Below are 26,684 nucleotides of genomic sequence, written 5' to 3'. Positions count from 1 at the left end.
GTGACATCATAGACCGTGTGCAAAGATAATTAACTACCAAATAGAGTGAGATGACAAGTTCATAATAAACTCCAATTATAATAAATATAATTTTAATTTTTAATATTTCTGCTAAATGTGGAAACGTTTTACATAATAAAGTGATATGTGTTTGGTGTACATGTATGTGAATGTATTTTTTTTTTAAAGTCATATATAATTGTATTCACGTCGCCAGAGTCCTCGGGTGGGGGATCCGCTCTTTCAGCCTTAGAGTGGATTTCAGATCCACTCTTTCAGCCTAAGAGTGGATTTGTGGCAGATTTTTCTCCCCACCTTTGCTATTCTTTGTCATTTATTCAATTGACATGATATTAGTTGATGTAATTTCGTATTAATCATGTATTATTATTTCATATTAAATATGAACTTTTATGTCAAATGTTTTATTTGCAAAATGTATTTTTTGCATTTTATGATTTTGAATAAATGACCTTTTTTCGTCAGTTTAGTTTTTTATCATATAGCAAATCAAGCTCAGACTCTGGCTTGTGTATACATAGTATGTTTATGATATCTAGCTGTCTGTCTTAAATTATAACACAACATATCCTAGTTTTAATTTTATCCGAGACAAGACAGACAGAAATACAAAATATGCCAAGCATTGCACAGAAAACTAAAGGCGAGTTGATATGATTTTTATTGAAACTCGTGGCAATTTTTATTCTCTATTCCCATTTCAATTTGATTTACCAATAATAATAAAACTGATGACTGTTCTATATGTAAATATATCACACTGCGATTCGAAGTAAAAACCATATTTGTTATTTTGCCGTGATTGAACCGGTGTATAAAAATAGTCTTTTTCATTAGATTTATGAACATGAAATGCAATCACTTAACAAATCATTTCAAAAACTTTATAAGCTAACATCATTAATAGTTTTATTTTTGTAATAGTTGATGAGTATCTGTTTTAAATTCCTTTGACGATACAATGTGTTGGTTATGATTTTAAAAACAAATCTAAGTCGACTTAGGTGTTATAAGTGAAGCAAACAAAGATATCATCTGAAGGATGGGATTTTTTAGAGTGACAATCAGTCTGATTCTCTATACAAATATGTCTGTTTATGGAACCTTAATATATACTGAGGTAGAAAATCTTCACAAAGCTCTAACCAATATATCTAAAGATATAAAGCCGAGGGTAAACCAAACTGATCGGGTAAATATTGACGTACTTCTCAGTGTTAATGCTATTCAAGATTATGATGAAATATCTGGAACTCTGACATTCACTGCGTCGTTCCTTTTCCAGTGGAATGACGAATTCAAAACATGGGAAAATAACAAGTATGGTGGAATAACAGCTACTAAACTTCCAGTACTGAAAACGTGGATGCCAGTTCTTCATCTTAGGAATGGAGTCGACAGTAATTCATTATTTACTTACAGAAATAATATGGAAATTGAAACATCGACTGTCGCATATTTTGCTGATGGAACCGCAATCTTTGTGATTATGGGTATGTACCAAGTCTCATGTGAATCCGACGTAACATATTATCCGTTTGATGAACATAAATGTGTTATTTCTCTTCTAACTTTAGACTTTCTTTCTGAAACCACACTCACGTCAATGTTAGGAATAGATTTTGGGGCGTCATCACCGCATGCTGAATGGGCAATCAAAGCTAATTCAAATAAAGCAGTAAAAAGAAGCCTTACGATTCAGGTTGCAGCTTTGACAACAATTCAAGATCAGATTGATTTCACTATTATCATTAAAAGAGAACATCGTTTTCCGATTTTGAATATCGTTTTGCCAGTAACGAGTCTAAGTCTTGTTCAAACATTTGTGTTCTTGTTGCCTGTAGATTCTGGTGAAAGGACGTCGTTTTCGTTTACACTTCTTTTGACATTGGTTGTGTTCATGACGATGACATCGGAACGACTTCCACCTAGTAATAACATTTCTATTTTTAACATGTACTTGCTTCATCAACTATTTTCAAGCATACTAACTACTGCACTTGTTGTATTCAGCATCAGATTATATTACAAAGATGAACATTCTCGGCAAGACAAAATTGTATATCGTTTGATTTTATTCATTTATCTGTGTTCTTTGAAATCATGTTTCAAGAGGAGAAAAATTGAAGATGACACCTCGGATGAACAAGATACAATGAGAATTGATAAGAAGCCATGCTGGAAAAATGTTGCAATGTTTTTTGACAAAATGTGTTTGTGGTTTTTGCTTTTAACTTTTGTAATAGCTCAAACTGTATACGGATTGGTATTGATTTTTCACTAAAATGAACATTGTGGATAGGAGATTAATCTTATAAGTAGTTGGTTCACTAACGCATAATGTTGGCCCTAAAAATCTGTGATAATGCTGTGATAATTTAATTAATGTCTAATTGTTTTAGTTAAAAAAATGTGTTCACCACTTACGCCATTAGTGACGTATATAATGGTGAATATCGTAAAAACATCTTTTTTTTTGTAGAACTTTGCAAAATTTATTACAGTTTTCTGAAGAACTAACAATGGCACCACGCTTCGCCTACATATAAGTTTGCTGAATTATTCATTAGATACCATATTCTTTATTTTTCAATAAAAAATTCAATGGGCAAGGCTAATATATTTATAAATATGAACCAAATATACAATTTTCGTTTTAAACTTTTAAACATTATACTTTTGGCAATGCATACCCATTAGATATACTTTATTATATGAAGTTTTAAAATAAACATCTTTTCCGGGCCGATTATTGAAGTTCCTGACTCTAAGCTTGTGTGTTTCAAAACTATACAATTTTGTATATGTGAATCTTAGCTATTTATTTTAGTTTATAAAATAAAGTGTGTAAATAGAAAATGTCAGCAATCAAAAAGTATCTAAGAGGGAAAAAGATTGTAAATTTTTTCCTGTTATTCAACCATTAAAAAAACTTGTATTTCATATAAGTAAAAAGTATTACTCAATATTACTAGCTCAATATGTCTATAATTGCTTTAAAAATCGGCGTGGCTATCATATTTTTTGCCCGATATGAATAAGCCATACTTCCCGTGGAAAGTTCTTTTACAAAATGTTTGCTGTTCATTTTAAGGTAACTTTGGATTTGTAGAACCTGAACGTTTTATGTATATCGCTTTTCAAACTTTTGAACATGGATTCGCCTGGTAGTGGTCATTCAAAAAAGTTAGAATAGGAATTCTTGATAGACGTTTACATATTACTCTTGACACAGAAGAAAAAAATCAAATGTGCCATATCCAAATACAAATTATAATAAAAGCGGTTCCTTTTTTCTATGACCCACTTACATTATATAGAGGGAGGTGGGTATTATATTTTCAGAACAGAGCATTTGTCTGTCTCGTATAAAATATAATGTGTCAGGTTTGATTAAAGGTAGTCAAAAGTAAAATAACAAAAATACCGAAATCCAAGGAAAATTTAAAACGGAAAATCCACTGTTAAATCCAAATTGTAAATGACGTTGTGATCACACCAATATGAACTTAGTTAACTATAGTTCAGTACGATGGGAACGTTTTAAAATGCATAACAAGTTAAGGCAATTACCCAGAGTTAATAGGTGAACACGGAAATGCGATAATGTAAGCTGGACATGTCAAAAAGACATAATCTTGTTTCTTAAACTTAACCATCACGTGCATTTACCAGTTTTTCTACTTGTTCTGCGGGTTTTCTATATATTTTTTCATAAAAATATATTGTTATTCTCTCTTCTTCAACAGAGGCGGATTTAGGGGGGAGCAGGCGTTCCGCCCCCCCCCCCCCCTTTTTGGGAAAAAATTTGGTTGCTTATATAGGGAATCACTGAAGCGTGACTGGAGCAAACACCCCCCCCCCCCTTAGGTCAGTCAGTGGGCCCCCTCTTATGAAAATTTCTGGATCCGCCACTGTTCAAATATATTTATTCTTAAATTTGTGAATTTTCAGTATCATGTCATTGACTTGCCAAAGTTATCCCAAATTACATTCAGATGGAGAAATTAAATAGGAAGTGCAAATGTACCATCATGTGAGAAAGTTGCATGGTAAGGAGATGTGCACAAACTTATACAACTGAATACCAAATATGTTTGACTTACCACAGTCACAACCAACGCCAGAAACAGCATACCTATGTATCGTTTTTTTACTCCTTCAAGGAGGACAAAAAGAACCAGATGATCCGCAGGCCGCAGCTTTATACGACCGCAGAGGTTGAACCCTGAATGGTTGGGGCAAGTATGGACACAACATTCAAGCTGGATTCAGCTCTAAATTTGGATTGTGATTAAATAGTTGACACAGCATAGGTTTCTGACATAGAATGAATGTGGTCTAATGAGACTTATAAAATATTTTTTTTGCCTTTGAGCAATTCACTATGCTGTTGAATATTAATCCTCTCAAAAAAATGTATGAAGAAATTTTCTTTTTATTTATGAAATCTGAAATGAGAAAAATTTAAGGCCCCCCCCCCTCGTTTTTTTTCACATCCCCCTTTCCCTCTTTCCAAAACTGATCTCAATTCAAATTTCTAATGGAGTTTGCAACAATAACTACTCATTTAAATACATCATAAAATATTAAAATGTAAAATAAAGTGCTTGTTATCACTGAACAGTAAAGATTGTTTTAATTTATCAGTTGGTAGTGAAAGTGAATATACATTGTATATTTCATAAAACAATGATTTAAGTTGATTCAACTACTATTCTGGACAAAGAAAGATAACTCCAATTGAAAATTTCTTGCTATTGCACAATATTGTGCAATTAGATATTTCTTGCGATTGCGCAATACTGTGCAATTGAAAATATTTGCTATTGCACAATACTGTGTAATTAAAGATTTCTGGCTATTGTGCAATACTGTGCAATTGAACATTGCTTACTATTGCACAATACTGTGCAATTGAACATTTCTTGCTATTGCTGAATACTGTGCAATTAAAAATTTCTTGCTATTGCACAATACTTAATATAATAATTTTGGATCCTGATTTGAACCAACTTGAAAACTGGGCCCATAATCAAAAATCTAAGTACATGTTTAGATTTAGCATATCAAAAAAGCTCAATAATTTAATTTTTGTTCAAAATCAAACTTAGTTTAATTTTGGACCCTTTGGACTTTAATATAGACCAATTTGAAAACGGGACCAAAAATTAAGAATCTACATACAAGTTAGATTTGGCATATCAAAGAACCCCAATTATTCAATTTTTGATGAAATCAAACAAAGTTTAATTTTGGACCCTTAGGGCCCCTTATTCCTAAACTGTTGGGACCAAAACTACCAAAATCAAACCCAACCTTCCTTTTATGGTCATAAACCTTGTGTTTAAATTTCATAGATTTCTATTTACTTATACTAAAGTTATGGTGCGAAAACCAAGAATAATGCTTATTTTGGCCCCTTTTTGGCCCTTAATTCCAAAACTGTTGGGACCTCAACTCCCAAAATCAATCCCAACCTTCCTTTTGTGGTCATAAACCTTGTGTTTAAATTTCATTGATTTCTATTTACCTATACTAAAGTTATTGTGCGAAAACCAAGAATAATGCTTATTTGGGCCCTTTTTTGGCCCCTAATTCCTAAACTGTTGGAACCAAAACTCCCAAAATCAATCCCAACCTTCCTTTTGTGGTCATAAACCTTGTGTCAAAATTTCATAGATTTCTATTTACTTAAACTAAAGTTATAGTTCGAAAACCAACCAAGAAAATGCTTATTTGGGCCCTTTTTGGCCCCTAATTCCTAAAATGTTGGACCAAAACTCCCAAAATCAATCCCAACCTTCTTTTAGTGGTCATAAACCTTGTGTTAAAATTTCATAGATTTCTATTCACTTTTACTAAAGTTAGAGTGCGAAAACTAAAAGTATTCAGACGACGATGATGACGACGCAGACGACGACGCCAACGTGATACCAATATACGACCAAAAAATTTTCAATTTTTGCGGTCGTATAAAAATTATAGAGGCTTCAATGAACCTGTCGCTCAACTGGTGTCTTGACTCTTATAAAGAGAGAAATTCTGTTTCATAACATTTTTTTTATTTAAATGACTACAGCAAATAACAATGATAATAATTTATATGCTTGCACAATATGATTAGAATATAAAGATCCACCATGGAAAATTTAATCAATTTTCTAATGTAAACAAATATGCAGCTATAACAGATTGATGCAGACAAATGATTGAATCAGAAAACAACACACAAAGATCTTCAGTCCTGATAACAAGGAAGTTTATGAACAAGTTTCAAGTCAAGGGAATTATGTACATAAAGTTCTTTTATCGTTGCTGTAAAATTAAAGAAAGGTAGATGATAATCAAATATAACTTGATGTTATATTACATTCTAAGATACTAAATTTAGAATAAAAATACTTTTACATCTCAAAGGGCAGTGATATTAGTTATTAGACAGATATGATTATAAAACTTATCTTTGAAGAATTTATATAAGACAAATTCACAGCAATCATCATTGGCATTATGAAGGACTTCATTCCAAAAGCATCATCTTGTTTGGTTTCTTTTCTAAATTCATTTTATTACTTGGTTATCCCTATAAAATGAATACCATAAAAACTCCTTAAAATGAGGATTTCATATTCAATTTTACAGCATTCAAATGCTTTACTTAGTTTTTACAACATAGTTTTTTATTCAACGATCATTTGTTTTGTTGCTATTACGTTACCTATCAAACAAATAAAGTGTCAGACTCAACCTTTTAAAACATTTTTACAATGATTAAACTTGTATTATGATTAAAATTAACACATATAAAAACTTTAAAATCACACCTGTATTTCATGTAAAATAGTATGTATACTAAAGTAGAAGTGCATACCTGCCAATTGTCATTATGTGTGGGAATTTCCACTGCGAAGGCTTCTAATTGGAAATTTTGAAAGAGTGATTTTGTCCACAATTTAAGACACCACAATCAATGTTACCATGGGTATAGGATTGTTTAAGTATGAAGAAGCAAATAAACAACATGAAAATAAATGTGAAGGCTTATTAAAGTTTCTGTAGGACTATGAGAGCCATGTTGACATATAACCCTCATGGGCATTTTGAAAGGTATGGAAGTGTTACATTTAAAGTACTTAAATTTGGCATGTGAATGTCATTGATTTTTTTAACAGAACTGCAATAAGTGAGATTTTTATATATTTTGATAAATCTTTTGGCTTTAATACAACAGTCTTCATTTGCATGTTTTTTTTATATTGGACAATAATCATAATACGGAATTTACCAGATCACAGACAATCCCTTAGGTAACAAAAAATATTGAATCTTTTAAAGCCCCTTGATTTCTTGGATATTTGGAAGTAATATCATTCATGCCATTTAGGTGTCATACCACCAATTAAAAGTCCCTATCTGTTCAACCAAATTTTACAATTTTCACAGCTTTCTAAATATTTTACCTTAAGTTTAACTTCATAGAAACCAGATATATCCTGAATCGTACATGTATCAGTTTTCTACATGCCAATTTTCAACAGGTGTTCAAAATCATATAAAAAAGAAAAGGTCTTCCGAATAGAGGTACCACTAAAAATAATCCCTGGTTTTCTGGAAATCTTAAATTAGTATATTATGGAGCGCATTAATCCTCAATTTTGTATGCAAACTCATAAACAAGTAAATTTTAGCTCAAAATGGTCTCAATATATTTCTCTTTCACCAAAAGTTTCATTTCTGCCAATTTGTTGGTTAGTTTAAGTAAACAATGACACCAAATGCACTATTTTTTGTCCGAGTAGGCCTACTTTCACATACATTCTAAATTTGAGGGAGTAATTGGTGGTATGACACCTTTAATACAAATGATTACCTACTAAAATACAGTATTGCACCATTTCACTGCATATCACATATAAGGCATAACATGAATATATTTACAAAGAATATGTGGATTAATGAATAGACACATAAACACTCTGATAAAAACACCAAATATATATGTCATATATATATATATCACTATTAACAACAAAAGCAGTCTTATTTTACATATCAGCATAACATTAAAATGATTTCAATAAAACTATTCACAAGGTTTGTTCCATAACAATTCAATATTTACATTTAATATCAACAAAATGACAGTTTTGTAGTTTTGTGTGTAACTGGTTTCCACAAACAAACAAAAGAACAGTCTTGTTGCTTTTTGGGGGCTCTTTGTTGTTTTATTGTTTAATAGACAGTAAAGAGTTCTAAATGGAACTATGATAGTGTAATACAAACAAATTGAACACTTTATTTGATTCCCAAGTTCTTCTCAAGTCTTCCTTTATTTTTTTGTACATTCAAATGCTAAAATGCAGTTTATGTGAAGTGCTCAACATTTCAATTTCAGATATCATTTCAGTAATTGAATTTCGACATTAAGTAAATGCTTCTGTTTTAGTTAGAATTTTTATCTTGTTTTACTACTGTTGCCTTTGTTTATTTACTCTCAAGAACACATATATATATTTATGGGAACAAGTAATCACATATGATGTTCATGTGTTTCTTGTTGGTAATTAATGCCCCTTTAAACAACCTTGGCTATATCATACATATATGGCAGCCTATTTTGTTTTTTGTCTTCTTTAAATTTTTGGTAGAGGAAGTAAAGTACAGAGATAGAACTGCAAGAAAACTGGATAATCACATGAGAGCTGGAGAATATAAGAACACAGATAATATACAATTAATCATGACGTTGAAAATTATCGCAATGCTTTTATTGATAAAAAAAAAATGACATGTGGAGATTGTGGACAATAGAATTAATAATGAAAATCTTTTTTTTTTAATTTTGCAATATTCCTTTTTAGTTTGTACTAAAGTTGCTATAATCCAAGATTATTTTTTTTGAAAGGGATAACATCTATAAAAACATGCATGAATTTCTAAATCTATAATAAATAAAAACATAGATAAAAGAGTATGAATCTGTTGACTGGCCAATAAATCTAATATACATGAAAGATGATGAACAGGACATTGAATAATTAAATTCATTTAAAATAGCTTGAGAAAATTGAAACCCAGTGATTATTGTTAGTCATAGTTTTTTTAACACAAATCACACAATTGTTGGTTTTTCTTTTAACTGTTTAAAATTTTTCATGCTAGGGCCTTTCATAGTTTACTATATATGATCTTGGTTTTGCTTAATGTTTAAGATAATACTGTGACCTGTAATAAGTTGTTAACATTATCATCCTTTGGCTTCTGTATATAGTTGCTGCATTTAAAATCATCCCACATCTACTTATATTTTTATTGATAACTACTGCAAGATCCATCATTCAAAAATGTTATAAGATGTTCTTACACAACATAAATTTCAACTGGAATTATTATTTTTTAAATTTGATATCCCCAAGATACTATTAAGTTCTATCACCTGGATCCAGTCATTGTCCTTTCATTATATAAGTTACAGCCATGTACATATGACCAGAAGACTGTCATGATAGAAGGCACTGATCAAGTTATCATGAGAAAATTTTTTTGTAATATTTCATATTAGATTCAAATTGTCATGGATTATTAAAACACAAATTCAGTATTCAATTAATTCATGTTGTATACCATATAGAAAGCCATGCACTGTCCAATTTTTTGAATTATTCTGGCCACATGCATATTGGAAAAAAAAATTGTATTTTTTTTCAAAATTAATGAAAGTTGTGTTAGCAAAATGGTTAGTGTTGTGTATAGTCCAGGATCTTTAAGAAACAATCTAACAGGTCTGAAGTTTGTATTTTTACATAATACAAAAGATGGCTAATTTGTTTTCCTTCTTTACTGGTATTCTATGCACATTAACTCAAAATGATCCATGTTTTGCATACTGGCTTCCTATGAGATATAAACTACTGAACAATAAAGTTGTATTCATATATGGTAAATTTATATATAAAATTACTGTCATACCAAAAACATGTACAATTTTTCTTAACAAATATAGTGTTGAAATGATTCTTTATTACCTATATAACATATCACTTATGTTGGAATAAAATCTTGTGTTCATATTTTTGATCATACCCTTAAACCCATTCTGTTATATAATTCAGAGGTATGGGGAGGTTATAATGTTTCTTGTAATAAATTACAGTCTTCCTTATTTAATCTTGAAAATATTTTTAAAAATCTTAAGTGTGAGAATCTCCATCTTAAATTTTCTAAGTTTATACTTGGTGTACACAAAAGGAGTGTCAATTTTGCTGTATTATCAGAACTGGGGCGTTTCCCCTTACATTATGATATTGTAAAGTCAATTGTAAAATACTGGTATAGATTTGAAAATCTTACAACTGAATTCAGTCTATTGAAAGATGCTTATAAATGCAGCCAAGAGCTTCACAAATCTAACATAACTTCTTGGTACTCATTTGCTAAGAAAGTATTAGAAGTTTTTGAAATTAAACCAGAAGTAAAACATTTTGGACAATATAAATTTTTGAACATATCTAGCAAATTAATTCACACTAAATATATTAGCAATTGGTATGCTAGCCAGAATAAAGCTTCTGATGGAAAACTGTTTAATTATGTGAAATTTAAGCAGAATTTTGGTTATGAAAATTATCTTTCTTTAATAAAGGACTTTGATTTAAGAAGATCTATATGCAAATTACGTATTTCTGCTCATAAGCTTCAAATTGAAGTTGGACGTTTTTCAAATATTCCACGAAATGAAAGAATTTGCAAAAAATGCTCCTCTGGCTGTGTTGAAGATGAAATCCATTTTTTAACTAACTGTGAAAATTCTAAATCAGATAGAGATGCTCTCTTTGACTTTGTTTGCCAAAGAATTCTAAATTTTTCTTTACTGGATAATCAGCATAAATTTATTTATTTATTAAACTGTGAAGACAATCAGGTCCTTAATGCTGTTGGTAAATTTATTAAAGTGAATATGAGTTAGTAATTGTATTGTTACTGTATGTAAAATAATGTTTGTATCTACATTGTATGTATCTATCAAATTAATATTCTTTTTCCTTATTCATGTATGCTCTGTATGCCCCTTGTGGGCCCTTAATTGGAAATAAAATATGTTCTGTTCTGTTCTGTTCTATAAAATAAAAAGAGGTAAGTCACATACATAATGGTTAAATCACAACTCTGTCAGCTAAAATAAATGTAACACAAACAGATTAACTCAAAAACTAAGTCAGTGGTTATGAATGACAGCTCTGCTTTGAATTGCTAATCAGCCATATATAAGGTTCCCCATTCATAATACTGTAGATTCTTATTTTTGTGGGTTCCAATTCAGAAGTTTATTTTTATTGCTATTTATATCATGGTTTTGTTAAAGTTTGAATACAATCCAATCAGAAATTTATACTTTTATAAACTTAAATTTGTAGATCATCAAAAATTAGTCCTGTAAATTCAAAAATTATTGCGAGGTTTTGATTATTGCGAAAAATGCAACAGAGTTCGAAACGCAATAATTTCAACTCGCATTATGAAATCTTTTATCTGAATTTAACAGAATTTTTCTCATAATCGTAAAAATTAAAATCGCATTTTAGTCTAAAATGACAAAATCGTAATAATAAATGCACGCAATAATTTCTGAATTTACAGTAATCAAAGCATAATAATGAATCCACAGAAATCTAGAAAAGAAATAACCTATTGTGGATTCATTATCAATCAGTGGATACCAATAATTGTGGATTTCGTGGGTACAAGTGAACCACAAAATAAAATGTTTAACAAATAGCAAATTTTCTATAGCTATATATATAGGCTTGTACGAGACTACTGCAAAACCACAAATTAAATATCCACGAACATGTCAGATTTCCTAAATCAACTAATTTGACACCCATGAAAATAAAGAATCCACCGTATAACAAAGGCTTTTTAACACTTACACACAAGCATAGTATCCAAAGAGCCTCAACAACAAAATATTATTCAAGGTCCTCTGTATTCCCTACTCCTGATTAGAAGTGAATAGTTTGTCCGTATTGACTTCTTCTGTACTTTCCTCTTCACTTGATTTTTCCTGTATGTTGGGCATTGTACTCACTGTTGGCTGGTTGCTGTCCTGTCTCTGCCACATTGAACGTGCACGGACGTCTTCTAATGTCTCATACTGATTATTTCCCTTTGCTTTCCTGAATTGCATGTCATGAAGATAGATGGCACTGTAACTCATGTCATGTGACAACATTTCAATTGTCCCTTCATCATAATTTCCCCTTAAACTTAATGAGCTTGGTGCTGTATTGCTTATACTACCACTTGAACTCTGCATACTGCTAAATATTCCAGATCCCGATCCCCCAAGAGGACCCTCAATGTGTGACAGTCCACCTCTAAGACGAGGTTGTACACCTGATGCTAGAGTTGAGATCGGACCAGGAAACATAGCACTCTGCATAGTAATACTGGAAGCTAAACTGTTATACTGCAAAGAAAAAAATATATAGAATTTGTTTGGGTTTTATCCCTTGTATTTTGGTCAACTGAGGTTAATGTATGAAATATGACAGTAAATGATTGATGAGGGTCTGGATTAGATTTACAGAATAGATAATAATTTGCAAAACCAATAAAGGAATGAGAAAAATACACAAAAAAATAAATACAAAGATTAGAGAACATGGCCTTAAATTAAAGTATACAGAAAAGGGACCTCCCTCCCCATTCAGACCTTCATTTATACATGAGCAATCAAGACTAAAAGTGATAGATAATATATACTTCCCAAGTCTTCCTGATACTTAAAGTAATTCACATACACATGCATGATATTGTAACTTTGATATCTCATCATAAGGAATCCATAATCAATTACTTGCCATTGACTGGATATGATCTAAAGAAGGATCACATTACTGCTCTAGTTTGCCTGAACTATCAAAGGTAGTTATGAACCTTGGAAGATTTAAATACCAAGTCATAACCATAAGAATCTGTACCTGAAAACTACACCATTTACCTCAATTGATGTTGTAGGTCACCTACTAACTTGAAAAACTAAAGATAATTGTGACTAATATATTTTTTCCAACAGCTGTAACGTGAACTGATAACTTGAACTCCTAGACATATTTACACTTGTATGCAAGTTTGTCTGCATAACTTAAATTAAAACAAGTTCCCATAAATTCTTCATCACAATTTAAAACATTTTACTAAAAAAGTAATTATTACATGATGTCTGATGATATTTGGAGAGAGTTTCATGTTATTCCAAGCAAAGGAGTAGGTTCCCTAAGGTCCTAAAATGGCCCCTTTTTAAGCTTAAATTTCAAATTAGGATTTATTGACCAATATCACAATGAAACATCGCTAATATATAGACTAAATAGGAAATAGCCATTTTTTGAAAATTTCGTTCCTATGTTCTATTTGACGTCACAATTAGTACTTATTTTGATTTTCCACACAAAAATGGGTAAATAACCATCGATAATTGGACAGGAAACATAGAGCCCAAACTTCGACAACGAAGATCTTTTACAATGAAGTTTGTAAAGACATATAACATGTCTACCTTGAATATTTAGTTTGTCGACGCCTACGCTCCATGTTTCCTGATCCTAAATTTGGTTAAAATTCGGTCGATTTTGTCAAATATTGCCAAAATCTCTTATCTTCACCTATTTTGGATGTAAAAATCAACATTTTGTAATAAAACTTTGACAAAAATAGTTCTATTTAACTTTCTCACAAGTCTTAAAGTCAACTTAAATCATTTTTCATCTTGTTACATTGAACTTCATAATCAGGGCCATTTATGGACTTTACCGAACTTACTCCTTTAGCTAAATACCCAATAGTGTGAATATGTCTAGTCAACAGCTGTAATATTTATTAAAAGTCACTCACCCCTAATCCTAGTCCTGTAGTGTTAACAGAAGGTAACATGCCTAAAGACATTCCTGGGAGTCTTGATGTCATTAAACCTCCATCCCCTTGCATAATACTGGGTGAAACTAGTTCCTTTTGAACTGCAACAAAAAGTATACTCTTTGGTAGTATGTTTAAAAAAAAAACTGCAAAAGTTTCATCAACGCCAAAAGCTGTTAATTTTCAAAATATATTGGTGTTCATTTTAAATATGGCAATGAACAATTAATTTTAAATCAGGAATCCATTTTGTATAGATTATGATAAATTTACATCAATTTTTTTGGAAATCCTATTGTATAAATAAATCAATGTTTTTTTTAACAAAGAGTCAGCTTTTTATAACAAAGTTTGACTATGACTTATATTTTTTTCTCTCGTTTTCACAAAAAATGAAACTTTTATAGATATAAACACTGTACTGATAGATTATTATAGGAAGACTGACAGCCAGAGTGACTACTTTAATAGAGCACACCCAATAAGTCAGCAGTGGCTAATTTCAAATATGCACTTTTCAAAAGTGGTTTCTATTATATAATACATATGTTCATTGTCAATATTACCTTGAGTTTTAACGTTCTGTACAAACATACTACGGTTTCCTGTGAGCTTCCATTCTGGATTTGTCATCTAAAATAATGCAAACAAATATCACAATTTATTGTATTATTATGCTGTCAGGTACAGTGTAACCTGTCAAGCAGAAACCTGAGAATTCTAACATCCTGCTTTAACTGACACATTCTCTAGGTCCCAAAATATGCATATCCTTGTAGAAAAGACATGAGTATTCCAACATCCTGCTTAAATCTAAAAAAAAATCTTCTCCCCCAGTGTGTGGGATTAGGCAGGTTACACTGTATCTCTAAAACAAAACTTTTTTTAAGATATTCTAAAAACAACAAAAAGTTATACAAATTTTCATTTATCACTTCTTTCACTGCAGCAAGTGAGATGTAATATGTTTACTCTTGAGATAGTTCTAAAATTAAAGGTTTTAAAATATTGTATATTTCAATGTTGAAATTTTGTTTTTCAATTGATATGGAAGCAAACTTTATTCTTTCTAATTCAGTGATCTATAAAATATTTTTGTCCACATATCCACTCACTAATGGCTTATACATATTACTTACATGAAAGTGCATTAGAGATAATTCAGTTTTGCCACCTTCTGACTGGTTTTCTTTACTTGGTTCATCTTCAGTATTTGGTACCCACTTAAAAAATTGTACAACAAATGATAAGTTCCATTTCAAATATATCAAAAATTAAATTACAAAATATGTTCATCATCGACTATTAATCTCTGCTATCAGTTCTGTCAATTACAATCTTTGGTCAAATTTCCATTAGTAATAATCAGTTTAAGGTGGTATGGGAGTCTTAAATAAAAATGATAGAATTTGTTCATACTTTGCCAAAATGTAGTATCTATTGATATATATTGAAAAATGATAGGTCACCGCGCATTATCTCAAGCTACAAGGCGTGACAAAATGACACATTTTGTATGGATTATACAGGAAAAAACACCATTTTGTGATTAGAAACTAAACAAAATGATAGAATTGTTAAATACATAAGGAAAAGATAGCTTTCAGAAAATGCTTTGAGAATATTAAAAGAAAAAATAGGGTCACCGTACATTTTTTCTGCTAAAATACAAAATAGGAAAATTCCATTTAGAATCTTTCAGAAAATGCACTGCTTTAGAGTTACCTCCCCTTAAAATGCCATTTTAAAAAAAAATTAAAACAACCAAAAATAATCAACATTTGCAAAAATATTAATTTTTATAAGTTACATTCTTATAAATTGGTTCTTTTAAATGAAAATTCACATTAAATATCTACATTCCTGCATCAAATTTTGCTAACTTGATAGAAAATCTGGACCTTTGGTTCTCTGTTTTTTACAATCCAAGATGGAGGTAGACACCCATACCACCTTTAGTCTTTATTTCTGCTGGCAAAATTGAACCTATAGTTCAGATATTTTAAGATAAGTTAATCAAACATAAACCTAAAATATTTGTCTTCATCTAACATAGACTGACAAGTCATTGAATGTTATACTGTAGATACATACTTATTTAATGGATACTAATTTTAGTGGTTTTCATGGAATCAGACAAATGTTCAACAAATTACAAAATTTTATTAGGTTGTATGCAAATTTGACAAAAACCATGAAATCACATATCCATGAAAAAAACAAGTTTCTGCAATACACTAAAATTGTTACCAACGAAAAATAAACGAATTCCCAGTAGTGTACTAATACTAAAATATCTGATTTCAATCTTACCTGTGGATTTCCATGCTTTTTAATATCCATTTGAGCAAAAGAACAAACATCACCGACACCAGCTACGTCTACTGTGAAGTTACGGAAGAAGTCTACGATCTGTAGAGACTGGTGTCTCAGTGAGAAACACAAGATAAATGGTGTTATCAAGGGACTGAATAACTCTTCTAATAGATATGCCTGTGAAATAAAATCATACATAAAATGAAGTAAAATCATTTAGTTTTTTTTTCAATATTTACCTGCTCTATCTATATGCCTGTTAAAATAATCATATATGAATAGAATAAACAAACTGTATTTTATGTTTAGGGGCTATGTTAATATCTCATTATAAAATTAAAATTGAGAAAGGAAACGGTGAATATGTCAAAGCGACAACCACCCGACCATAGAGCAAACAACAGCCGAAGGCAACCAATGGGTCTTCAATGTAGCGAGAATTCCCGCACCCGTAGGTGTCCTTCAGCTGGCCCCTAAAATATGCATAATAGTACAGTGATAATGGACGTCATACTAAACTCCGAATTATACACAAGAAACTAAAATTTAAAATCATACAAGACTAACAAAGGCCAGAGGCTCCTGACTTGGGACAGGCGCAAAATTGCGGCGGGGTTAAACATGTTTATGAGATCTCAACCCTCCCCCTATACCTCTAGCCAATGTAGAAAAGTAAAAGAATAACAATACGCACATTAAAATTCAGTTCAAGAGAAGTCCGAGTCTGATGTCAAAAGATGTAACAAAAGAAAATAAATAAAATGACAATAATACATAAATAACAACAGACTACTAGCAGTTAACTGACATGCCAGCTCCAGACCTCAATTAAACTGATTGAAAGATTATGTCTTCATCATATGAATATCAGGTACAATCCCTCCCGTTAGGGCTACTTACAGCCAAACATATTGAGACGTCAAATTTAAAGCACCAAGTATTGTAACTCAGTGCTTAATACATTTAATACAATTATTTTCCTCTTATATATATATCTGTAGTTTAAAATGCTATATGGATTCAACATGAATCAACCTCACTAAGTTAACAAGAGAAAACTTATAAGTTTACATAATAAGTGAGTAAAGACACAGTACTTTAATATTGAATTTACTATACAATTTTTTTTTAATGTATTAAAAAGATAAATAGAATGAATACAAATCTTATTTAAATATCTTATTGTTGTTTTTTAAGCTTTGTTCACACATATCCCTCTTTAACCTCTTTTAATTTTGAACTGGTAAAAGATAAATCAACAGTGTCTAAATTCATCTCTTACCACTTTGTATTGAAACAGTAGCGAGAATTCATCTCGGACATTCTGTCTATGGGCATTTCCCTTCCAACTATCAGGCATGTAATGTATATGTGCCAATATAGTCCTCATTAGAATCTCTGGACAGTATATCAAATGCTGAAATATATATACATCAGTTATAAAATATAACTATTATAGCATCTACCTATAATGGTTTTTCTTTTACAAATTGTAAGGTGTTTGGAGAGTTGTCTCATTGGCACTCTTTTTTTTGCTTATTCAAAAGATGACAATTAAATGTAAAATATTCATTATCCTTTTGCCCATCTTTGTTAACTGCTGTACTCCAATTTTTGTCACTTTTACTTAATGTGTCTGTTCGTTACGCTCATTAATTTTGACTGTTATGCAAATGAAAGGTTTAGCTAGCCATGAAACCAGGTTTAATCCACCATTTTCTACACATAGAAACCAGGAATATGACAATTGTTTTCTATTTGTAAGTTGTGTTTGAGCTTTTGATTTTGCCATTTTTAAAGTACTTTCCATTCTGAATTTGCTTTGGAGTTCGGTATTTAGTTATATCACAGAACAGAACAGAACATACCTCATCAGGTATCAGTACTCTACAACCAGTCACAATTAAACCTGAAGATCAAATAATTACAATTTGGTAATTTATGAACTATAAGAACATCCAGTGTTATCATATGCATATCAGAAAGTCTTTGCCTTTTTACAATACCAATTTCTATAATGTTTATCCAAATTGCAGTTTAAATTCAAGTCTATAAACTAGTCAACTGATAAAACTTTTTATCTCACAACTTCAGTGAAAGGTGGTTAGGATCATGCAAATGCTGATGAATAAAATCAATTATAATTACCTTCCAATTCCCTTTATTGACTATCTGAGTTGTGAAGTTTTTCATAAGTTGATTTTAAATTGCAATCAATGTATAAGATATTGTTTCAAAAGTTTGAAAAATTGCACTGAAATTAAGAGAGGTAAATGTGTATTTTTTTTTTACTACATTGAAGTCTTTTTTTATTAATTATATTGTCTATATGGTATATGCCTTAATTGATATTCAGAACCAATATGTGATAGAAAAATTGATGTATCAAACTGTGAAATTCTTTATTGCAGACTCTCATTTTGTCATGTATTATTTAACCTCGTCTTTATGACAAAATGTGTACTTACCTGATATTGTCAATACAGTAAAAATATGTTCTACAGCCAGAACATCTTCATCAATCACAGTTAACACAACCAACACAGCTCCAATACTACCAGCAAAAAATGCCACATATCTGTAAAATCGTTAATCAGCTATATAATATGCACAAAAAAACAAGTTTTGACATTATTTGTATACATTTACATATGCTGGTCAAGTGACAAGACTTTTTTTGCCTATTGCATAATATTTATTTTTATTATGTGAAAAGTTTTGTGAACTGTTAATGTTTTCATCTTATGTACATAGTGTTAACGTTGCTTGTTCTTTTTTACTTGTTCAAACCCCCTTGACATCTTTCTTTCATGTCCACTTATGCAGTTTGCACAGAAAAAAAATAATAGTATTACTGTCTAATATTCTAAATTTGAAATTTAGCTGTTTCAAAAGGATAAATATTGTAATCAATATACTGTATATTGAAAAGTTATCGCCAGCATTTTATTTAAGACTGGACAAAAATGCTAGATTAGCTATTGGTATTTCAAGAATAGCTGCATACATATATACATAACAGATATCAAAATGTGAGATCTTATTATTGCCATTCTCAGGCAGTCCCATCATTCGAAAAACTTCACAATGATATTTGAATTTAAAGGAGTACTGTGGTAGAATTTAATTAAAAATACTCAATGAAGACAAATACATCTCTTACTTAGCAAGAATGATCAGTAGAGGGGATGTAAATGTGTCTAAGTACATATTGGCAGCTTCATAACCTCGGTTCAGTCTGAAAAATACAATACAAAGTATGTGACTTGTACAATTAAATGAAGTGAAGAGGAGCACTTCCTATTGTATAGTCTTATATACAGCTATAAATTCATTTTAATATAATAGATCAAAAGCAAACTGAAGATCAAGTTAAGATTTAAATGATTTTTACTGTTGGTGTTGGGGAATAATGGCCCCTTATTTAATAATGGCAGTTTTGGGGTGATTAATTGAAAACTGTCAAATCAATCCTCTTCAAATTTATATATATTGTTTTCAAGACAAAATGGCAGTTATTGTTTTTTTGATGATTTGCACATTTGCTACTTAGGATTGATTTTAAAAGGATATTGAATGCTTAATTTAGCTTAAGGGTATGTACAATGACTTGAGAACCTTTCAACTTGTCCTCTTTCAATTTCAAATGCTGTTTCTGTTAATCAAATTGAAGTCAAGTTCAACAATTTCCACAAATGCAGTTATTGCTCTGGATTGCTTTATCAATGACACATGTAAATAAATGTAAGAAAAATCTGTTATGCTGTCACTTGGTTTAATTGCATTTGACTAAATGCTCCAAATAAGAAAAAGTCTTAGTTAACAATGACAATACCAAATACCAATTTTTAAGTCTTTGGTTTGACCCAGACAGTGTTAGAAACCACAACCTCCTTCACTCAGGGCGAGCAAGCTACCACAAGACCACGGAGGCAGTTTAATATAGAACATCTGATAACACACTGGGTGTAAATAAAATTACCTGGCAGTAAACTCATGATCTAATTCATTCAAATGTCTAACATATATTCTAGCATAATTTGACCTGCAAAGAAAAAAGATATTTTAAATATTCCAGACACTCACTATAAACCATTGCAATTATGAAAATATACAAACAGCAAAAAAGTAAATAGCTCAAATAAGGATTTAATAAAGTTATAGATAGACAGACTTGCATAATTTTATCAAGATGATTTACCACTTTGATATTGTTTATGAAATCTCTACCTTAAAGTGGATACAGGGCATTTTCTGGTGGTAACTTTCAAACAATTTAATCAAAATCAAGTTTTAAATACATAATGGGGTAAGCTAGAAATTTTTGAATAAAGTATGACAATCCTTCTGATTTGAACTTTTTTCTCTAGTAGCACCATGGAAGTAGTAAATGAAAAAAAGGAAATGACATCAGCCATTTTGAACATGTTACTATAGTCTTCTAATTAATTTTCATGCATATAAAAGTGTAAAATTCCAAGAACAAAAAATATCCATGGATTCAAAATAATGAAAACTTACCATCTCCTGGTTCCAAGAACATTTGGTTGTCTTTTGATTAACTATTGGAAAGAAAAATCATGAAAAATAATATTATTTAGAAAATATCATGTTTAATAGTAAATATTATAAGAATATTTCTGACACTGTTGTTTGCAAAATTCATAATCTTGTGTGGTCAAAGTGATAATAAATGAAATTATTAAAATGCTAGTTTGAATATATTTTCTTAAAAAGAAAAGAAAAGAATATATTAAATATCAATAAGTCAATCATTGACAAATAACAAATCGTATTTCATTTTATTTTTCTTGACTGAAACTTCAAATATAAAAAGAATATTAAAATACTTTACAACAATCGATGTAATAAAAATATTAGACAAATAATAGGATTGTTATCAAATTTTAAGTTGTAATGTTACACTACTGTCTCAGGTAAGGGTACAAGTAGTCACCTGTACAAATGTTTAAACTTGCTGCATTTTTGTGCCAATGCCCTAAGTCAGCAGCCCTTTGTTCAGTGGCTGTTTGTTGGTATGGTTCATATGTATTTCTTGTTTCTCGGTTTTTTTTTGTTTGAACGGTTTTACACTAGTCATTTTTGAGGCCCTTTAAAGCTAACTGTTCTGTGTGAGACAAGCCTGTGTTGAAGGCTGTAGGCATACTTTGAACTGTAATTGTTAACTTTTTACACATTGTGACTTGAATGGAGTGTTGTCTTATTGTCACTCAAATTAAATATTCTTATTAATATATACAATATTAGTTTTAAAAATGTTCTTACTTCCGCATATCTAAAGAAAGAGTATAGAATCTGCCACAGAAAAATTACTGGTGACAGTATGAAGTTGGCTATTCCTATCCATAATATCCTTTGTGATAAACTGGAAAAGAAAACTTTAATACAAATATCTAGAAACAAGACAAAAATGTACATGAAATAAAATTGGTCTAAATCTATTTATGAATAGAATGTGTGAACAACTCTTATGTAAACTGCATCTTTTATTGGTTGTCAAGTTTCACCAATTAGATTGGTGCCAATTTAATCGGTGAAACATTCTGTCTATTAAAGATGCAGTTTACTTAAGTGTTCTTGTCAATTAATATAGCTGTATTTAATATTTTATAACCCTTACAACCTAGTCCTATAATATAAGACTCTAAAGGTTCATATCATTTACATTCAAGGTTTTTTATCAGATATTTTTTTTTTACTATCAATGTTGAACCTCAGATTCAACATTGATAGTAAAAAAAAAATATCCGATAAAAAACGTTGAATGTAAATGATATGAACCTTCAGAGTCTTATATTATAGGACTACAGAAGTTATCTTTGTTTCAAGTAAAGAAATAATTGTCATGAGTAAAGTTTTATCCTGTCTAGTACTATAGAAAAAATTTCACATAACATTTCATTGCATACAAGAAAATAACCACTACTGGAAGTTAACCAATCAAATTTCTCCCCTTATCTAACCTGTGTATAAGGTGTAGGAACCATGTAACCTGAAGTTTACAAAATATTCTATAGAAACCCCAAATAAAAAAATTATGGTGATTTGAAATACCCAAGACATATGTTTAGGACACAGAAATGTGTTACTGCAATAAAATGTAGGATTAATTACCTACAACTGTCAAATTCAAAGGAATATTTTTTTTTCAACCCATTTTCGTATACAACCGGATGTGACGTACCATGATTTGGTGGTATTACACATAGAGGGTTATTTTTTATTATCCTGCAATTGGGTGTTCTACTATACAGATACAGCCCTACAGATATCGCTATGCTGTATCTGTATACTATACAGATATCGCTTTAAAGCTCCGCCTACTGCTGGACTGAGTATTGTATGAACCTGCGTGACCTCATAATGTGTATTGCAGTCGCATTCCAATGACGATCAATGGCAAATTAACGATTATTTTTATACGTTCTGTTTGTTTTCAAACATTTCTTTAGAGCAATAAGAATCACACCAATTTTCTGATAGCATACACTCATAAACAGCAGTCTTTTCAATGATGACAACTATCGATTTCAAAACTTGAATGTGTATGATCGTGTAACAAAAACAAGCATGTCAATTTCAGCATGCATGTTTAGTAAATGTTGAATCTGAAGCGTAGGACAACTTGTACACTCCTGTTTCAAATTGGACAATGTTAAAACTAATTCTAAATTTCATTTTAAGGTGGAGTAAATCATGAAAATTTTTGGTGATGTCACAGTCACATGAAAAAATTATGTCTATAAGTTGATAGACAAAACACTGTCAGCCAATCAAAAGACGTGTAACATCCAAAATTAAATTATTTTTTATATAAAGCAATGACTGTTTTCTTTAAACAACGGAAACAGTAACATTGTTAACTTACAATTGAGATAGATATTCTCTTCTGTGTTTATGTTTGTATTCTTCTTTCAGTTTCCAATTGTTTTCAAATGGAGACCATGGTCCCCCTGAAAGACATGATCATCAGTTATACAATATATACTACAGCATAGATGATGTAAAAACTGGAAAAAACAACTTCAGAGCAGTTTTAAAAATAAAAATAAATATTCACACTTGTTTATATAAAGTTTCAAGTAAACACAAATCTTCCACAGACAATTAGGTTACAGATTACTTTGTTATACAGTACCAAATTAAAGAAAGTAAACAATTCTATTGTAAAAGATGATTCAGCTGGAGTTCCTTATAAGATTAATAGTTGATAAAAACTTCATGTGTAAAAAAGTTTATTCTTTGGAAAAGCATTCCATGAGAAATATAGTAGGGTGTAAAATAACCCTATTGAGTTATCTTCAGTAAGTTTTTTTTATATTCTGTTATACTCATAATTCACTCCAGAAATTGACAGGACATAAATGTAAAATTGCACTATGGTAATTTATATACTTCATTATTTCAAGATAAACCATTGCTATGTGTTTCTTAATTTTACATTGGCTGGAGGTATGGGGGAAGGGTTATCTCACAAAACATGTTTAACCCGCCACATTTTAGCGTCTGTCCCAAGTCAGGAGCCTCTTGCCTTTGTTAGTCTTGTATCTTTTTTTAATTTTAGTTCATTTATATATTTTGAAGTTTAGGATGACCTCCATTTTCACTGATCTAGTACACATTTTTATTAAGGGGCCAGCTGAGGTCCACCATGGATGTGGGGGGTTTCTGTTATCTGCCCTTTGGTTGGGTTGTTGTCTCTTTGACTTATTCCAAAGTTCCATTTTCAATTTTATCTATTTGTCTATCATACTTACAAAACAAAATAATATCTAAATTATACTTTAATCCTGTACTTAAAAAGGCACTGAAAAAAAAAAGAATTTCAAATTATATTTCTATCATGCTAATCAGCAAAGATAATACATAGATTTTTATCTTAACATGACCATATGAGTTATATTATCTGAATTGTTATATACACAGCTACTTTTGCATAGGTATTATTTCTGCACTAAAAAAATGCAGTACTAGAAATTTACTTTTAATATTTAGTACTATTTCTTTACTTTAAAACTATTGTAATATTTAGGTACTTGTATTTTACAGTACTTGATTTGTACTAAATATTTTGGTACAGAAAAAATACAATATTCCTTATTTTAATATCATAACTTTAAGAGATTTGAAATAGAAAAACTTTCAAAATGCTAAAAATGTAACGGTAGTAACCAAAAATCTGTAGTACAAAAATGTATCTAAATTTCGAGTACAAATAAAGTACTGTAAAATACAGGTACCTAAATATTACAATAATTTTAGAGTAACATAATAGTTCTAAATATTAAAAGTAGATTTCCAGTACTACAAATTTTTAGTACAGAAATAGTACCTATGCAAAAGTAGCTGTGTACATGGTGTTAGATGCATCAATTTTTTTTAAAGGTTTCTGGTGAATGAGAAATTTTGACTCAACCTATAAAATTCTGAAATATTGTTCTGCTGGTAAATGAGACATTTTCTAAATTGTCGTGAAATGTTCTGTTTGATGTCTTTATTCAGAAAGATTCAGTAAAAACATTATAACATTTAGCCATGGTCCATTACAAATACTAAAAGTCTATTTGCCAATTACAAATTTCATTCTGTTATTACATACTTTTTATGTCTCTGTCTATGAGCTAGCTGGTAGACAAAAAATGTTTAGCCAATCAAAAGACATGTTATACATCATATACATATGTACTTACTATTGGCCAACAAATGGCATTTTAAATTTCACAGGAATCACTGATTTGTTAACCATAGCTATCATGTAGTTCTTAAATCTCAATATTCTGTGGTAAATATCTGGAATAATATATAACAAAACAAATTTATTCATTATAATAATATAATGAGTCAAGAACTCAAACAGCCATGAAGTTCAATAAACAAAATTTGACAAAAAAGAACATGTTACAATTTTTTTATTTAAAGGTGATACTGATACAATATGCTGAATTGTGAGACATAGGAGAAGTGACCAAACAAGATAAGAGCCCTTTTCTAAAAAATGTTGTATTGATAGATTTAGCTCTTCTATATAATTATATGTTAATGCTGCAAGTATCCAATATTGGAAACAACATTGTAAATTACTTATATGAGCATTCACAATCAGATATATTAGGAATGTTTTATTAAATTAAATGAGAAAAATGAATATGGAGTGTTGATAATGATCATAAATGTTTGAAGCACAATCAGCACAGGGGGCAGATGCAGCTATTTTTAAAAGGGAGGTTCACAATCAGATGATATGGGTTACTTATGCTTCTGAAAAAAAATCTATTTTGCATAGAAAAATCAATTTGCATATTTTCATAAGTTCGATACTGTGAATTCATTATTATTTGCTGTATACCATGTTTCATAGATTTTGTTGGTACATGGAAACCAGGATTTTAAATGTTCAATGAATTACAAAGGAGTAGGTTCAGTAAGACCCCTTTTTGGCCCCACAATTAAGCAGTTTTGCAAAATTATGAAAATGTAATCTTTTAGCTATTTTTTGGAAAGTAGAATGCTTCTTCTACATAAATATGTGTTGTTTTTGACAATACAATGCACATATATCGTGTACTAGCATCATAAAGTCATGCTAAATTACTGAACTCTTCACAATTATAGCATTTTAGTTAAATTTTAGACGGTTTCCGTCTTAAATGAAAGTGGCCGCATTTGTGTTCATTCATAATATTGAAATGTAAGTTGTATTTGACGATAATACATAACATATATAAAGGTTGAGGATGAACACGGATGCGGCCACTTTCATTTTTGACGAAAACCATCTGAAAAGTGACATTTTTTGGCATATTTGATAGATTTTTCATATTTAAGCTTCAATCGGAGATTTTTTAATGACTGAATCAGTTAAAATCTTTAGCATAAACTAATCGAATCAATTAAAATAGACACTTAAGTGTTTAAAAAGTGTCCTAAATATCTCGTTAGATGAAACTGTAATTTGGGGCCAAAATCGGCCCTTACCGGACCTACTCCTTTGCTATATGAATATATTCAAACTCTGGGAGAACCATAAAATCAAACATCCACAGAAAATTAGTACCCAACAGTTAGTTTTAGAACCTCATAAATTATATAACTTAAATCTATTTGCTGTAAAAAGAAGTAGCCCTACTTAAATTAATTGATTTGCTATGCTATAAATTTAGAGACAATCAATATTACCAAGCTCAGAAAGTTCTTGTTTGTGTATACACATTTGTTGTTCCTTCTGTACTTCTAATAATCTTCTTTGTATTTCATGCCAGGTTAAGTTAGCTAGTTCTACCTAAAAATACACAATATATATAATATATAATCTGCCAAAAACCACCAAACTTTCCAGGGGTGCATATTTTCACTTATTTTTGTGGATAGAACAAAATCGCCAAAATAAATTAAACCAATTTTAAATG

At 30.3% G+C, this 26,684-nt stretch overlaps 2 protein-coding genes across 2 annotated transcripts in view; one reads left to right on the top strand and one right to left on the bottom strand.

Annotated features, from left to right (window-relative positions):
- Positions 1-1,108: 1,108 nt before the first annotated feature.
- Positions 1,109-4,246, top strand: LOC139510758 (acetylcholine receptor subunit delta-like). The gene is made up of 2 exons (XM_071297286.1): positions 1,109-1,952; positions 4,188-4,246. The coding sequence occupies exons 1-2, from the start codon at positions 1,109-1,111 to the stop codon at positions 4,244-4,246; spliced, it is 903 nt and encodes a 300-aa protein (XP_071153387.1).
- A 7,129-nt stretch (positions 4,247-11,375) lies between these two features.
- The window catches only part of LOC139511680 (autophagy-related protein 9A-like), a 27,848-nt gene continuing 12,539 nt past the window's right edge, over positions 11,376-26,684 (bottom strand). Inside the window, exons 6-21 of the mRNA XM_071298697.1 lie at positions 26,455-26,557; positions 24,969-25,068; positions 24,036-24,085; positions 23,147-23,231; positions 21,544-21,643; positions 20,779-20,819; positions 20,240-20,302; positions 19,421-19,495; positions 18,726-18,835; positions 18,126-18,166; positions 17,540-17,674; positions 16,255-16,434; positions 15,081-15,164; positions 14,508-14,574; positions 13,921-14,042; positions 11,376-12,493 (exon numbers count right to left, since the gene is read on the bottom strand). Of these exons, the coding sequence (XP_071154798.1) occupies positions 12,017-12,493; positions 13,921-14,042; positions 14,508-14,574; positions 15,081-15,164; positions 16,255-16,434; positions 17,540-17,674; positions 18,126-18,166; positions 18,726-18,835; positions 19,421-19,495; positions 20,240-20,302; positions 20,779-20,819; positions 21,544-21,643; positions 23,147-23,231; positions 24,036-24,085; positions 24,969-25,068; positions 26,455-26,557 (1,833 nt within the window). The 3' untranslated portion in view covers positions 11,376-12,016. The remainder of the gene's footprint in view (positions 12,494-13,920; positions 14,043-14,507; positions 14,575-15,080; positions 15,165-16,254; positions 16,435-17,539; positions 17,675-18,125; positions 18,167-18,725; positions 18,836-19,420; positions 19,496-20,239; positions 20,303-20,778; positions 20,820-21,543; positions 21,644-23,146; positions 23,232-24,035; positions 24,086-24,968; positions 25,069-26,454; positions 26,558-26,684) is intronic.

This window comes from Mytilus edulis, chromosome 2, assembly GCF_963676685.1.
Source record: "Mytilus edulis chromosome 2, xbMytEdul2.2, whole genome shotgun sequence".
In the NCBI taxonomy this organism is placed as follows: domain Eukaryota; kingdom Metazoa; phylum Mollusca; class Bivalvia; order Mytilida; family Mytilidae; genus Mytilus; species Mytilus edulis.
The sequence above is the reverse complement of the archived record's forward strand: the minus strand, read 5'-3'. Positions and strand labels throughout refer to the sequence as shown.

Bases quoted from the DNA above. Each gene is read 5' to 3' on its own strand.
- LOC139510758 (XM_071297286.1), top strand. From the start codon at position 1,109: ATGTCTGTTTATGGAACCTTAATATATACTGAGGTAGAAAATCTTCAC. The intron at 1,953-4,187 runs GTAATAACATTT...TACTCCTTCAAG, and splicing joins ATCGGAACGACTTCCACCTA to GAGGACAAAAAGAACCAGAT.